This window comes from Schistocerca cancellata, chromosome 1 (assembly GCF_023864275.1).
Source record: "Schistocerca cancellata isolate TAMUIC-IGC-003103 chromosome 1, iqSchCanc2.1, whole genome shotgun sequence".
NCBI classification, from domain to species: domain Eukaryota; kingdom Metazoa; phylum Arthropoda; class Insecta; order Orthoptera; family Acrididae; genus Schistocerca; species Schistocerca cancellata.
In genome coordinates this window covers 710,553,402-710,569,883 of record NC_064626.1, presented here as the reverse complement: position 1 = coordinate 710,569,883, position 16,482 = coordinate 710,553,402, and the positions used below count along the sequence as shown (strand labels likewise).

The 16,482-nt window shown below is 41.8% G+C and overlaps 1 protein-coding gene across 1 annotated transcript in view; it reads left to right on the top strand.

The window, feature by feature from the left end:
* LOC126096660 (proton-coupled amino acid transporter-like protein pathetic) overlaps positions 1-16,482 on the top strand; it is a 177,939-nt gene that overhangs the window by 44,844 nt on the left and 116,613 nt on the right. Inside the window, exon 4 of the mRNA XM_049910589.1 lies at positions 10,359-10,443. Coding sequence (XP_049766546.1) covers positions 10,359-10,443 — 85 coding nt within the window. The remainder of the gene's footprint in view (positions 1-10,358; positions 10,444-16,482) is intronic.

Sequence of the window (16,482 nt, the reverse complement as noted above, 5' to 3'; positions counted from 1 at the left end):
CCATCCCCAGAGCAATGGCCTTGTTGAATTTTAGCACCAGACACTTAAATCTTCACTGATGTGCCATGGAGGTGAGTGGGCCGATGCCCTATCATGGGTAATGTTAGGCGTTTGGGCTGTGTACAAAGAGGACCTTGGCGCATCTCTGGTGGAAGTACTATACGGAGAACCCCTCACACTCCCAGCAGAGCTAGTCGAGCCTTCACTCCCTTCGGATCAAATCTGTGACTTGACATTCATCAGGCATGTTAAGCAGCTAATCACTAACATTCACATGCCCCCTCCTCGGCTGCACTCACTTCCCCCTGTATTCCTGCATAAGGACTTAGCATCATGCACTCAGACTGTAGTGATTCAAGAATTTCTGTTTAAATTATAGAGCTACTCAGCCTTCTACCATCTTGAACACATGATATTCTAGATACGAGTGTGGCATGGTAAAATCATTCCTACTGTGCATCACATGTTTGTGTATGCAGGTTTAAAATTAGTTGGGGAAAGGAAGTAGGCGTGGCAGTCGAACAGCACTGACAAGTATTGTCGGGCAATCCATAGATGTTTTAGTGGAAGAACCATGGAATTATTATGCAGCTCTGTGCTTATTGTGTCATTGACTACTGTCATGTGAAAGAAGAACAACTGAAAAAGAAATCTAGCTAACTCTTAATCCAGCTTTGGTAGAGGCAATTTCTGTTTTATGATTCATGTGGAGTAGACTCATAATTATTAAACCAACTCCTTTGTCAATGTAATTAAATTTGTTTCTGACATTGGACAGAGCGAGTGACTTACTGGAAGTCATATATGTATGTGGAAAGTGAGAATTTTATTCTGTATGGAGTTCAAATATATCGTTGGTTAACGAAAAGTAAAGTTCGCGTATCTACTTATTTCACAAGTAGAGGGAGACGCTTACATATTCCTGTACCTAGCATCATTCTATGGAGACGAAGTCAAGAGAGTTTTCCAGCAGCCAGCTAGCCAGCAAAGAACATTGGCTGCGAATCTCAAGTAGGTCACCTCATATAAAAGAAGTGGGAAGTTTGTACGTCTACTTCTCGCTTTAAATCGCTGTCAAAAACATTAGAATGTGGTGACCAGTGTGAAAGGACCCAAGAAAATGGGCGTATACAGCTCTCACACACATCGCGGGGACACAGTCATGGAAACCAACCTACACTGACACCACCGGCACCAGCTGCTGTTCACCAGTGCTGACCTGCCTTTACATCTGCTCACTCATGCAACAAGACTTCTACACCAGGTGAGCATGAAACAAAACTTCATTACTTTAGGTGAAGTGGTACATACTGTTGAGTGAACTTTTAAGTGTAATTATAGTTTTTAAAGTTAATTTTAAAAGCTTACTAGGGCTAAAGCACATAAAAGCATGGACAATATACAACAAATTGAGGACACTCAAGAACCAGATATGTCTATGAGAGTTAGCAAAGAAACGCCTGACTGTGCTGAGTTGGTAAATTTAATAAAAGCTCAGAGTGCGACTCTAAGTTTGATAAATTCCCAATTAAATACCCAGAGTGAAGTTTTGAATGCTCAGAGGGAAACTCTAAATGCAAGAAGTGAAACTCTAAATAATCAAGTGACTGTTTTTAAACCTGCACACACAAACATGTGATGTGCAGTAGGTAGGATTTTACCATCCCACATTTGTATCTAGAATATCGTGCTCAAGATGGTAGAGGGCCGAGTGGTTCTAGAATTTATACAAAAATTCTTGAATCACTACATATCACCCCCCTCATATCGAACACGCAGTAGTTTATACATAATCATTCATAACAACATTTCACATCTTAACAATATACATTTCTTTACATAGGTTTATATACATACCTCTCCTTTCTATAACAACAATATTTCTCTTATTGTTTCTCTATTCTTTTCTTATTTTACTTCAACAATAAGACATGAACATTCACTTGAGGTTTTAGTCACTTTTCTAATATTCAGGAATTGTGAGGACTTTGTCTCTTTTCTTTATTTTCTTTTTTAATCAAAAGCCTCAGGTGTTTATGATGCATGAGTAATCTATTTTCCATTCTTATCTTTTTGTACTAGCTTTTTCCTAGTATGTACTATTTTCATTAGTTGTAGCTTGGAGGAACTCTGGGTGAAATAAAAGTGTTCTTTTGACACTCATTTATTTCTACAAAACAGAATAATGCTAGTTGTTCATAGAATTTATGCTTTCCAGAATAACTTCTATAAAATTTGTGACTTTTGCCATGATACTGTCCCATTCTCCTAAGATGAGCACGTATTCCTTGCTTGAGGGTTGACCTTATTAGAGCACTTCTTCTTTCCATTCTGGTAGGTACGCCCCTTATAAAACATCCCTATTTTTGGAACACACGTAGGTATGCCTCACCTTTATACTTAGTGAATGGTTGGTACACCACCCTTATCCTTTCTGAGCAGGCCTCATGGTTCATTACCCTATTATACATTTCAATGTGTAACATGATTAAGTATTTTCTGGTAAAGATATAAATCTATCTTAAGCTTCACATTTATTCTTTAATACATCATTTGCTCTCCAGAGTCCTCTACTTATCAACTTCTATGCTTTCAATAGATACTATGTCAACATATACTATTCATGTCCCACTATCCTTCAATTCATTAGAGTATTTATTATACTGACATTTCTTATTGATCATCATGATTGACATTCTCCTGCTTTTGTTTTCTCTCTTTGCTCATGACTCTTTCTTAGTTTATATACACTTTTTCTTATGTATATTCAATGTAGAACTGTCATAGCTTCCTGTATATGTTTGCGTATTTCTAGATGTATGCTCAACGCCATGGCATGCGATGACACTGTCTGACCGGCATTCAGTCCTCCATACTTGGGCCTGCACAGAGTCATCTTGCAGTGTAACAACATGTTCAAAGTGCTCATTACCGGGAAGCCTCAAACTGTATCCATCTGCCATCTCAAACCAGCGTGGTCTCTAGGAGAACTGCTCGATATCCCACCCAGTCAGTTCCCACCTCCTGCTAAACCCACCTCGCACGAGGTATCTACTGACGATCTGTGGGTGAGTGACAACCATCCTAGCATGTGTGACATTACCTACTCCCAGTCATGTGATAGAGCTACAGGTGTGTGTGACATCACCCTACAGAGTGACGGATGTGATGACTCCCTCTGTAGGCAGCCCCCCCCCCCCCTCTCCCCTGTTAGGATTTAGTGACGTATCAGGGCCCAGCCTTGGAACATGTGACATCGCTGACAATGATTCATGTGGAGATGCTGTCACCCCCTCTATGGAAATGGTAGTTAATGTCAACACTGATTTCATTTGCATTTCTAAAGTGTTTTTTGTTGTGCATCATGATAACATATTTGTATTCTACGAACTTGCCAGCTTCCCCAATGACAACTTGACTCACATTCGCCTTCTCCAGTCTGTCCCCTTGCCTGTTGGAACTGACCTGTGAACGGTAAAAGTCCATCACACTGCAACAGGCATTCAGGTTTGCTAACCCGGCTCCTCACAATCCATTGTCCCCTCCCCAGATCCCTCCACTGCTGTACAAGGATTAGCGTGGTCAGGCAGGACCATCTGCCCCTCTTGCTGGCTCGAAGACTTCATTTACTAATGTAATGTAATGTATTGTTTATGTTTAAACACCCTCTTCCTCCCCCCTGGGTGCTTCCTTTACATGTATGCCCACATATGCCTTTGTGTTCCACACTCCAGTTGGGGGAGGGGAGGGTAGGGGGGAGGCTAATGTGGTGACTATTAACCAAATTGCGTATGACATCTTTGTTTTTCAAGCTCTTTGTGAGCCTCTGTGGCCGCATGGGAAACAGTTAACAAGTGTGTACAGAGAATCACCAAGATGTGTATATCCATATATGTGTGCTTCAGACCAATAAAATAGTGCATATTACATGTGGCATAGTTTACATCATTGGATCCAGCAATTCTACAACACAAAACCCATATGTTTTCGAATAGAGCCAAATAAATGCTTTGGATCCTAGTAGTTCTTCTTCCAAATGTTTATAATTAGTACAGAATTTATATTTGTTTATAAGTCAAAATGAAATCAAAGTCATGAAACAATTACTAATTTCACCCTATAATGATCTGTAGCAAAAGGTATTAACTAGGAATGGTCAAAATAAATTAGGAAATTAATTACCTACACAAAACTAAGCACGAAACTAGACATTGTGCTATATTCCTTAAGACTGAGCACCAACCTTTCTCATTTATGGAAATGCAGATTATACTCATGCATGTTAATAGTAATTCAGTAAAAATAAAAAAAATGAATTTAAGGAGGCAGATGGCAAAACCAGAGAGGAAGTAAAGAGATGCAAGCTTGCTTCATCACAAGTTCAATCAATTTTTTTAAAAATACGAACAAACTTAATTTACCATAACATAATTAAAGAGACAGTCAATGCTGTGAAAAATGTTCTTTTCTCAGTTACTTAAAACACTTTCCATTCAACTCAAATCCTAGCTTAGTAACTGCATGACCATGTTGATATTCATAACAGTAAAACAACTATCTATATGCTGAAAATTGGAGGCCTGCTGACACTGAGCATTGCTCCTTGTTATGCAGATAATGGAAATTTTTAATCCTTGAATATAGGTAAGCAGCTTATTTATAGAAGACACAGCCAACAAAATTTTTTTTATATTATTTTAAATATATGGTGAGTCTCAATTTTTAATTTTATTTCAGAGGGAAGCTTGGTAAGAACCTAAACAGGGTATCGAACATCATCTGAATTCATGGCAAGGAACAAGTATTTTTCTGTCTTGTATTGTGGTTCTGTAAATTATAATTTATCTCATGTTGATTTGTATTATTAGAAATAAAGTCAATTGAAGTGTGAATGCACTGACAAGTTATTCTTTGAGGAGGCCTCTGTAGAACCTATGCGTATCTACTTTACACAGTACTCATACTATTTACATTTGGATTGTTTGAAACTTCTTGGCAGATTAAAACTACGTCTTGGCTGAAACTCAAACTCAGACCTTTTGCAGGGTAATGCTCTACGTGGGCATGACTCATGGTGTGCCCTCACAGCATTACTTCGACCATTATCACTCTCCTATCTTCCTGTCTCCGATGACCACGGTCATGCTGTGGAGCATTTGTTGGCTCAGCTCGACCTTAGCCTCTTGAACACCGGTGCTCCCACGCATTTCAGTGTGGCCCATGGCTCATTCTCGGCCATTGATCTCTCTCTTTGCAGCCCTGGACTTGTCCCATCCCTCCACTGGAGAGTGCATCCTGACCTGTGTGGTAGTGACCATTTTCCCATCTATTTGTCACTGCCCCAGTGTCATTCTTCTGGGCACCTGCCCTGCTGGGCTCTCCACAGGGCTGACTGGCCGGCTTTTACTTCCACTGCAACCATTGAGTCTCCCCCACAGGGTGACATTGACGAGGTGGTCCGTGTCTTAACCACGTCCATCATTTCAACGGCCGAGGCTGCCATCCCCCGCTCATCTGGACTCCCTCAGAGGAATGCTGTACCCTGGTGGTCGCCGGAGATTGCTGAGGCTATTCGCGACCGTCGGTGGGCTCTCCAGCGTCATAGGCGGCACCCGTCTCTCGTGACCCTCATCGCATTTAAGAGGCTCCGTGCCTTGGCCCGTCGTCTTATTGCACGGCGTAAGCAGGAGTGCTGGGAGAGGTATGTCTCCTCCTTGGGCTCCCGTGTCTCCCCCTCGCTCGTGTGGTCCCGGATCCGGCAGATTTATGAATACCAGACCCCTATGGGTGTCCCTGGGATCTCCTTGGACGGCGCTGTCTGCATGGACGCTGCCGCCATTGCTCAACACCTTGCTGCGTCCTTTGCTAAGAGCTCTGTGACTGCCACTTATCCCCCCGCCTTTCGCTCTCTAAAGGAGTGAGCCGAGCAGACGCCGTTATCATTCCACACGCGTCGTTCTGAAAAATACAATGCTCCTTTCAGCGAGAGGGAATTCCTCGCTGCCCTCGCCGATTGCCCTGATACAGCACCAGGACCAGACTGCATCCACGCACAGATGCTGAAGCATCTCTCCAGGGACTGCCAGAGACACATCCTCACCATCTTTAACCGCATTTGGAGCGAGGGCGTGTTCCCGTCGCAATGGCGAGAGGGTGTTATTGTCCCCATCTTGAAGCCCGGTGCGGACCCACTGGCGATGGACAGCTATCGTCCCATTACCCTCACCAACGTTTTGTGCAAATTGCTCGAACGTATGGTGGGGCGGCGTTTGTGTTGGGTCCTTGAGTCGCACGGTCTCCTTGCTCCATCCCAGGGTGGCTTCCGTCGGGGCCGGTCTGCAGCAGACAATTTGGTGCGGCTGGAATCTGCTATCCGTATTGCCTTTGCCCGACGTCAGCATCTCGTTGCTGTATTTTTTGATCTGCGGAAGGCGTATGACACCACATGGAGGCATCACATCCTTGCTACGTTGCATGAGTGGGGTCTTCGTGGTCAGCTCCTGGCTTTTCTTCAAACCTTTTTATTGTGCCACTCTTTCCGGGTGCAAGTGGGTGCCGCCTCTAGTTCATCTTATATACAGGAAAATGGGGTCCCGCAGGGCTCAGTGTTGAGCGTCTCCTTATTTCTAGTGGCCATTAATGGTCTGGCTGCAGTCGTGGGGTCGTCGGTGTCTCCTTCTTTGTATGCCGACGACTTCTGCATCTACTTTAGCTCCACGACTACGGGAGTCGCCGAACGCAGGCTGCAAGTAGCCGTTCGCAAGGCAGCATCATGGGCTCTGACTCATGGTTTTCAGTTCTCTGCAGCCAAGACTCGAGTTATGCACTTCTGCAGGTGTTGGACGGTCCACCCTCATCCTGAACTTTACCTCGACGGCCACCTACTTGAAGTGGTGGACACATGCCGCTTCTTAGGCCTCGTCTTTGATGCCCAGCTCACATGGGTTCCTCATATTACTCAGCTGAAGCAAAAGTGCTGGCGGCACCTCAACGCCCTCTGCTGCCTGAGCCACACATCTTGGGGTGCGGATCGCTGCATGCTGTTGCGATTACACAGAGCCCTTGTGCAGTCCAGGCTTGATTATGGGAGCCTGGCCTATGGGTCTGCATCACCCTCAGTGTTGAAGTTGTTAGACCCCATACACCACTGTGGGGTTCGGCTTGCAACTGGCGCTTTTCGTACGAGCCCCGTGGATAGTCTCCTGGTGGAGGCCACGGTTCCCCCGCTGCGGATTCGCTGCCATTGACTGCTCGCCGACTATGCTGTCCACGTGCATTGCTCGCCGGGCCATCCCAATCATCGCCTGCTTTTCCCTGCTGTGGTCCTCCATCTGCCCGAACGGTGACCTAGGTCTGGGCTTTCCATAGCTGTCCACGTCCAGTCCCTGCTGTCGGAACTGGGATCATTCCCTCTTCTGCCTCCCTTCCGGGTCCGTGCACCTACGCCTCCCTGGTGTTTGCCCCGTCCGTCCGTCCATCTGGACTTGGCACAGGGACCCAAGGACTCGGTTCCGCCTGTGGCCCTCCGTCGCCGTTTTCTTGCGCTCCTTGCCTCATTTTCGGGCTGTGAGACTGTCTACACTGACGGTTCCCTGGTTGATGGTCGCACTGCCTACACATTTGCTCACGCTGCCCATGTTGAGCAGTGCTCCTTGCCGGCTGGCTGCAGTATTTTTACTGCAGAGCTGGTGGCCATATTGTGCGCTCTTGAGCATATGCATTTCTGCTCAGGTATGTCCATCGTCATCTGCAGTGACTCCCTGAGCAGCCTCCAGGCCATCGACCGCTGCTATACCTCTTCTCCTCTGGTGTCCTCTATTCAGGAGTCTGTTTCCGCCATTACCCGTTCTGGTAGTTCGGTGGTCTTTGTTTGGACGCCAGGTCACGTTGGCATCCCGGGGAATGAACATGTTGACAGGCTGGCCAAAGGGGCGATCGACGCCCCAGCTTTGGAGATCGGCCTCACGGCTCGCGATCAGCAGCTGGTGTTGCGCCGTAAGGTGCTTGGGATGTGGACTACTGAGTGGCGTGGCATGACATCCCCGAATAAACTGCGGGCTGTCAAGGAGACGACCGATGTGTGGCGCTCCTCCCTGCGGGCTTCTCGCAGGGACTCTGTCGTCCTGTGTCGGCTCCGCATCGGCCATACCTACCTGACGCACGGCCATCTTTTGCATCAGGAGGATCCCCCCCTGTGTCGGTGTGGGTCCCAGCTGACGGTCGCCCACATTTTGTTGGAGTGTCCCTGACTGCGCACCCTCCGGCAGTCTTTTAATCTCCCGGGCACTTTGCCTTTGGTTTTATGCGACGATGCCTCCATGGCTGATACCGTTTTAAATTTTATCCGTGGTAGTCCTTTTTATGGTTCCATTTAGGGAGGTCCTGCACCTTTCCCTTTCTGTGTCTTTTGTCCTCGCGTCTCTCAATATTTGTTGCTGTTTTGATGTGTCGTCGGATAGTTGACTCTTTCCCTTTTTTTTGTTCTCGTGGTCAGTCGACCAGTCTCCGGCCATCTTCTTTTCTGCTGTTTCTTTCTGTCTGGTGTTCATCTGTACTCTTCTTGTCTGTAGTGTTTGTTGCTGCATTTGTGTTCTTTTAGCGCCTGGGGGGGCGTGTCCTCCCCCCTTTGGTTTTTACCTGCTCCGCCGATTTTCGGCTCGCCTGTTTTTGGAATGGGGGACTGATGACCTTCGCTGTTTAGTCCCCCTTAAACATCCCAACAACCACCACCACAGAAGTTCTCCTGCATACCTCATGGGACTAGCTTTCTTGGAAGAAAGGATATTGTAGAGAAATGGCGTAACCACAGCCTAGTGATTGCTTACAGAATGAATCTTTCATTCTGCGTTAGAGTGTGTGCTGATTTGAAACTTCCTGGTACATTAAAACTGTATGACAGATGGGGACTCAAAGGGCATTTCACCATATGAAAAAACATTACAGGTGAAAAGATAATTTTTGCAAGGGGTACATCTGTCTGTACTACACCTGATCATCTCCTGCCCTCCTCTCTTGCATGGGCAGGGTCAGCTTTGTATTTTCAAATGGGAACCCTCCATTTTTATTGCATATTCGGACCCTACACTGGAAACTATGTATGGTTTACTGAAACCATTGTTTCCTATTCGTGGTAGATGACGTTATAATCAACATTATCGAGTGTGCCTGTTGTTGCAGTTAAGAACCGAAGCATTTGACTACATTTCACTTATGATGTAAATGGAAATTGTTGTGCCATAACAGTGGATATCCATGTCTGAAATTTACTTCAGTGTTGCAAATCTGATTGTACACTACAATATGGCCAGTCTTTTCAAAGTCTGGGTAGAGGTTCTCTTATTCCAATGTAAAAATAAAGACATTCCTAAAAATTAAATTTAGGTTCTTTCAAAGCCATGGCTTCTTGCAAACAATGGCTGCCTAACAAAAGTTTGAAGAACATACTGCACAAGTGAAGTAAATTGTATACAAGGCGTTTGTTTAAACCTCACTGAGCTGAATATCTCAAAAATGATACATCATATGGAAAACCTGTTCTTGGTGAAAACATGGTACTAGTAAAGGGGACATCTGCCTGAGCTAAAACCATCCATCATGCATGGGTGGTGTCAACTTATTATTTAGATAGGAAACCCCCATTTTATTAGATTTTTGGATTCTTTGCTAAAAGATACAAACAGTTTACTTAAACCATTGTTTCCCATTCATGGTAGATGGTGCTGTAATAGACATATACCAACTGTGCCTGTTTTTGCAATTAAGAACCAATGCATTATTTAGTTTATGATGTAAATGTAAACCTTTGCAGTCTAATGGTTGATACTGATGTTCAAATTTTACTAGAGTATTGCAAATGTGATTGTACAATACAAATTACATTGCTAGACATTGACATTTATGGCAAATAAGCTACTTGTATGATAATGTAGTTTTCTGTTACCTTTGGGGTTGATTGTGGTGAGTCCCCACAGAATTGATCCGCTTGATTTCAGTGGCCCCTCTAGAAAACCACCACCAGGTTGACTGATTTCTGTGTGTGTTTCTGTCCAACCACCATAACTGTCTTGCTAACCATTAATTGGCTACCAGTAGAACACAAACCACAACCATTATAATAAGATAAAATGTCTGTGAAGTGATAGTGATAGGCACTCCTGCCATGGACACTCGCTGAAATCAAACCCCCAATGGTGAGAGGCAAGAGATTCACCAAAACAAGCACCTCAATGCTGAGAAGAAATGGGATGCACCAATATCAAGCATCCCAATGGTAACAGAAGACTATTACATCCACATTGCTGTTCCTGAATCACACTACATGCTGTGATTGTAACTGATGTTCCTTTTATTATTTACAGGTACGCTATCCTTATAGGTTTGTTTGCAACATACTTTGGCACCTGCAGTGTGTACACAGTCATTGTGGCCAACAACATTCAACAGGTATGTCAGATGAATGAAGGGGTATTACAAGGGAGATGTACAAACAAATTGGTTTTCCCTCTCTTATCTCTCATTAGTGTAACAACAAGATGAATTGCTCTGCTAACTAACTTTCTCCACCAGAATTTATTCCACATGGCATTCATCAAAACTCTACTTTCTGAACCATATCCTACTTCTTTACCTATTCTTGTAAAGTATACTATTGTGAGTCTGTGGAAAAAGCTGTAGGAGAAAGTGTTGTACTTTGAAGATAGTGTGTGTAGCAATACATGATTTTCCTGAATAGTTTTTCAATCTAGTGACCGATCTTAGAACCAGATGATGGAAGGTGCAGTAGAGACTGCCACGAGCAGTTTCTGGCATTTTCTATGATTTCTGTTTTTGTGGGGTAGAAGGTTGAGCTTTGTGCATCATTTTTAAATATTTTGAGCTCTACACATGTAAGTACCATACAATATATTAAAGCTATTTGGAAGATGTTATTAATTCTTCAGTTACAGAATTTTATGGTGAGTTGATCACTATACATTTTTAAAATTGTTCATACAATGTTTGGATGTTTAAGCCATACTTTTTGAGTCATGCACAATCTTTTACATAGAAATGGAACATGTCATATTTGCAAATGAGTTGAGTTTCTTCAATATTGTCATCAGTTTTACCTGTTGTGAGAATGGAAAATGGTTTTGGTTTTCAGTACCTTCTGTTTCAAAATCTGTTTAATTTGTAATATTCAATACAGTACTGACAAAATTTCCTTAATTTCAGCACTTTTAATTTGAACACAATTTTTGTTTCTTGAACATGACCGTGTTTGTACCTTGGAACAGTTTTACACATTTTGGAAAACCTTACTTTTCTGCAGTAATTTTTGTTATTTCAGATAAAGACTGCACCACACAAAAAAGTGAATGCTATCATTTAAAAATGGAACTAAAGAGTATTCTTAAATTACATTACAGTCCTGTCTACAGGTGAACATCTGAAGACTGTTCCAAGGTACTACACTTTTCCCTACAGTTAAGCTTCACTGTGGTTTCCTAATGCATTCTGTATTGATACTGAGATTAACCTTTGAACACAACTGAGCTGAAATCACATTCAGCATCAAAGAACTGAGGTTACAGTGTGAATTCAAGCATATGGAAAAATTCAACTGTTGAAAAATAATGAACTGTGTATGTCACCCCATTGACCCATACTTCAAACCCTTGCCACAAACACCCTACCCCAAGTCTCTGCCACAAAATGTCTATCCTAAAGCATCTGTTTCAAACCCTCTACTGCAAACACATTGCCTAACCCCCTTCCCAAATTACCTGAACAAACTCCCTGTCCCAGTCTCTCTTCCCAGATATCTAAACAAACCCTGTGGCCCAGACTCTCTGCTCAGACACCCTACATTAACTCCTCTTACTCAAATCCTCTTCATCAAAATACCAGCCAAAGCCCCTACCTCAAATCCATGATGAGATCCCTGGCCAAACAATCTGTGACAACTGCCTCACAGCACAATACCCTGTGCAAACCACCTAACCCAAAAACACCCTTCCTAAACTCCCTGCACTACAAAAACCTTGCCTCATAAAACCTGTAAAACTACCTGCCCAAACCCACTGTCCAAATATGGATGGTAATGTGCAGTTAACAAATCTATTAATTTACCGCTGTGGTGCAATAGTACACATGTAAAGAAGCTTCATACTTTAGTGCCCAAACTTCTATTAACAATCAAAACGGTTTATGGTGATGGGCTCTATAAAGAACGAAACTGTGTGCACAGTGTTTAATTCTTGAACTACAGAATCTGAACGAAAAGATTTACTGAGAAACTTCACTTTACATACAAAAATAGGGCTTAGTTGGACAGTTGATGTGAACACCATATTTCTGTGCTGGATAGACAATGTCGATATTCTCCGGCATTTTCTTTAGTGCACTGTTATGCTATTATTTCACAGTGGTGAATCTCATTTTCTGACATCTCCATATGTAGCCACATTACAAGTGTTTCCCCACAAGCTTTTCCTTGATCATCACAAACACACACAGCTATATTAAGAGCACACACCACAAGAATGACAGACTGCCACAGGCTATTATGATAAATAAAGCCTCTGCCTACAGACATAAAAAAATGCTTTAGATACAGAGTGGTTATAATTAAACTTTCATTATTTGAGCTGGTGTACATAGAAAACTATTTACTGTATGGGTACCAGACAGAAATGATGTTCAAAGGGTGAGCTCAAGGATTTGCATTGATAGTAGTGTTAGTATCATGACTTGCTTTTAGGTGCTTTAATGAATCATATTATTATTATTTTTCCTCTCGTTCTTTATATATATATGTGTGTGTGTGTGTGTGTGTGTGTGTGTGTGTGTGTGTGTGTGAGAGTGAGTGAGTGAGAGGGTGGACGTATAACGATTTCCGCCATATTAGTATTTATTAAAAATGTGTATTATAATGGCACATTAAAGAAGTGTTATAAAAGTTATTATGGAGGATTGGTTTATATATGACTGTTTATATTAATAAACACATCTGTTCATCATTTCACCCGCGCTGAGAATCCTACATCAAGAGGATCGAAGCAGACAAGAAAACTTTGCTTGAGCAGAGGAGGGGCGATCTGGAACCTGTATTGTCGTATCAATCTATGCACAATAGCGGTAACAGGAAAAAGAAGAACATAAATTTATTAATGTTAATCTAAAAATGTATTGACTTCAAAGGTCTGTTGATGTTAGTGCCAGTTAAAGTTCACTCAGGATATGTCTACTTTCCAATTTCTTTCAATTAGTCTTTCCAATTTTTTTAAATTATTCATGCAGCAATTACTAAACAGTTTCCATTATATATGTATATATTATATTTTATGCCCCCCCCCCCCCTGCCCCCCGCATTCTTGTCACTATTCAGTGCCAGTACTCACTGCCAAAATACTCTCTGCAGTTCTGCAGTTGCCAGCCCGAAATCAATCACTCATACACCCAGATACATCAGCTGTTAAGTCACTGCATCAAAACCCAGTATCCGAAACACTATTCCACATACCATTCCACAAATACTATTTGTGGAATGCAAGTGCTTTTGCTGCCTATCAACAGTAATGGGGGATAGAGACTTCCCCTACTCTCTCAATGACAAGCCAAGTGTACCTTCTGCATGCACCTGTGGGAGACAAAGGGTTGCACAGTTAAATATTGTTATAATTTTGTAATTTAATATAGAATAATGCAGGTGTGAGAAACACTAATCTTGAGCCAAATCGTTTAAGTAGTTTCCACAAAAATCACACTGTTTCATAATTTTACATTCGGCAAGGAAAAGAGACACAAGGCTGAAATTTTGAGTGTGTTTGCGGTTTTTTATGTAAAAATAAGATGTAGATAGTTTTTGAAATTTTTAAGGAAATGTGAATTTTTAACTTAAAGACAAAAAAACTTATTCTTAGTAGATTATCCTATAGTTAAATGTTAGTCAGAGTATAGAAAATACAGCAGTATATTATATATAACAAGTAATGAGAAAGTACTAGATTACACTATATTTAATGGCTTTTGCAAAGTATAGCGATAACAAAAAAAAAAAACAGTTCAGAGGGTAGGGCTCATTCAAGGTTCCATTGAAAAAATTGTAGCAGCCACAATATTAATAAGTTATGACAATAAAAGTAAAGTGAAATGTTCTTCACAAACAGATTTACAATAAGAAAAGTCACAGAGACAATACCATCTCAATTGGAGAAGCCATTAATAATTTAACACATGGAGAGGTTGGTTTATAGAAACAGAGGAAGGGACACTGGAACTTTAGTAGTGATCATTCCATTTCGTGGTCTGCTCCAGATGGAACCAAGGCTATATAAGAAACTTTGGAGCTGTCTATAGTTCGTTCACTCAACATTTTTCACCAACAGTGTTGTTGCTGTCAAACAGGTCAGTGCTGGTCCATGCAATGAACTGCATTGAGATGTTATTTGCAACTGGTAATGTAATCCATTGGATGACTGTGTATGAACAAACTTTAATGATATCAAGAAATTTTAAACCATGTGATTACAGAACTGTTAGGACTCAACTTTTGCACAAACTGCAGTATTTGAAATGACTTTTTCGTTTTGGCCTAATGTGGCTTATGCATTACTCATCATGTTCTTGGTTCATGTGGCAAGTGTAGTATTAAAAATTTACCACCTTTAGGTGAGCAACAAACATTGAATTATTAAAACAACTATTTTCAGAATAGTAAATACAATGAAATTGAATTTTGAGGAGATTTAGGCTCTGGACTATGCAAAGTGCTGTGTTGGGGTAGTAAAGATTGATGTGCTTTATCAAAAATTTTGTGCATGTGAAATATTAAATTTTTAAATATATGTTATTAGTAAAGACGGTGAACTTTTAATTTTTCATCATTATTTCCTTACCCCTTTTCAAACTTGAGAGTATGAATTTATTTTTCAGTTCAGGTGAAGTGAAATGTGGACAACTGGAATGTACATTGTAAGCGACAAGTTTCAGGCTACATTTTGTGTGCTTATCATAGTAACTTATATGCCCTTGTGGTGTAACAGGAAAATGACATGAAAAATGTGCTGCCCCACACTTGCTTAAATTGACAATCCAAATCCCCTGCCCCATACCACTGCACAAACCATCAGTTATATACAACCTGCCTTATCCCAATGCCCAATTCTTCAGCCATATTCTGTTCCCCAAATTTTCTTCAAAAACCCCTGTGCTGCCCCTACTTCATACCCCTGACCAAAACACCTTGCCACATACCCATGTACCAAATCAACTGCTAAGTCCAATCCCCTCTACTCAAATCACCTGCTCCAAAAATGGTACCACAAACCATCTGCTTCAAACCCCCTACACCAACAACATAGTCAATCCATGTGCCCCAAATTCCTCCCTGTCTATTTCCCCTGCCAAATCCCCTGCCCCAAGCCCCTGTATTAAAGTACCTGCCCTAAATTATCACTCAAAGCCGCTTGCTCAGACACCTGCTAAAACCCACTTCCTATAAATCTGATTGAAACCCCTTGCCACCTATTTCAAATCCTTTGGTCCAAAACACCTACATAAAACCTCCAGCCAAAGCCCTATGAATCTATCCCCTGCCCCCCGGCTCAGACCTTCTGCACCAAATAAAACCACCTGCCATATCTCTCTACCTGACACTTCTGATAAAACTGCCTGCTCAAAACCCATAATCTACCCAATTACCCTGATAAACATCTTCCCCATAACTCCTGCACTGAACACCCTGCCACAAACCCTCTTCTTCAATGCCCTGCATCAAACCATGTACCAAAATTTTGTGCTTCAAATCCTCTATCCAAATTCCACACTTAAAACAGTTATCATGAACCCCTCTGCCCAAACACCCTGTTACAAACCTCACACCTCAAACATCCTGCATCAAGCTACCTGCTAAAACCCTGATTCTCAGTCCCCTAAACAAGCTTCCCATGAAAAAGCCTGCCCATACTGCCTGACAAAATATTTACTAAGCATGGGTCCTCAGAGGTACACTCACAACAAAACATAGTACCAAATACTTTCCATTTTCACAGTCTAAAGATTTCATTGCACTTGCATAACAAATATATGAAAAGTCACATTACACAGACATAACAGTACACTTTGTATTTTTGCTTTCAATCTTAACAATACTGTTCATCATGGCAGCATACAAGAATAAACTCATGACAGTCTTCATCAGGTGCTAAAAACCAACTACAATCTTCAGGTGATACAACAAACTGTGTGTAACTACCTTGACCAAAGATATTCCTACATCACAGTTGGAATACAATCTACTTTTGAAGATGAAAATGTAAGCCGTGATTTGTTCTGAACATAATTGGATTAGAAACTCATACAGTGTTGCGAAATGCAGTTTGCATAGTTCTTAAAAATTAAGTTTTACTTTTGCTTGTATTTGATGCAGAAATGTAAGGATACTATTTTTATGGGATCTTCATAATCTTGATTTTAAAACACAAAATGTTCTTGTTAGCA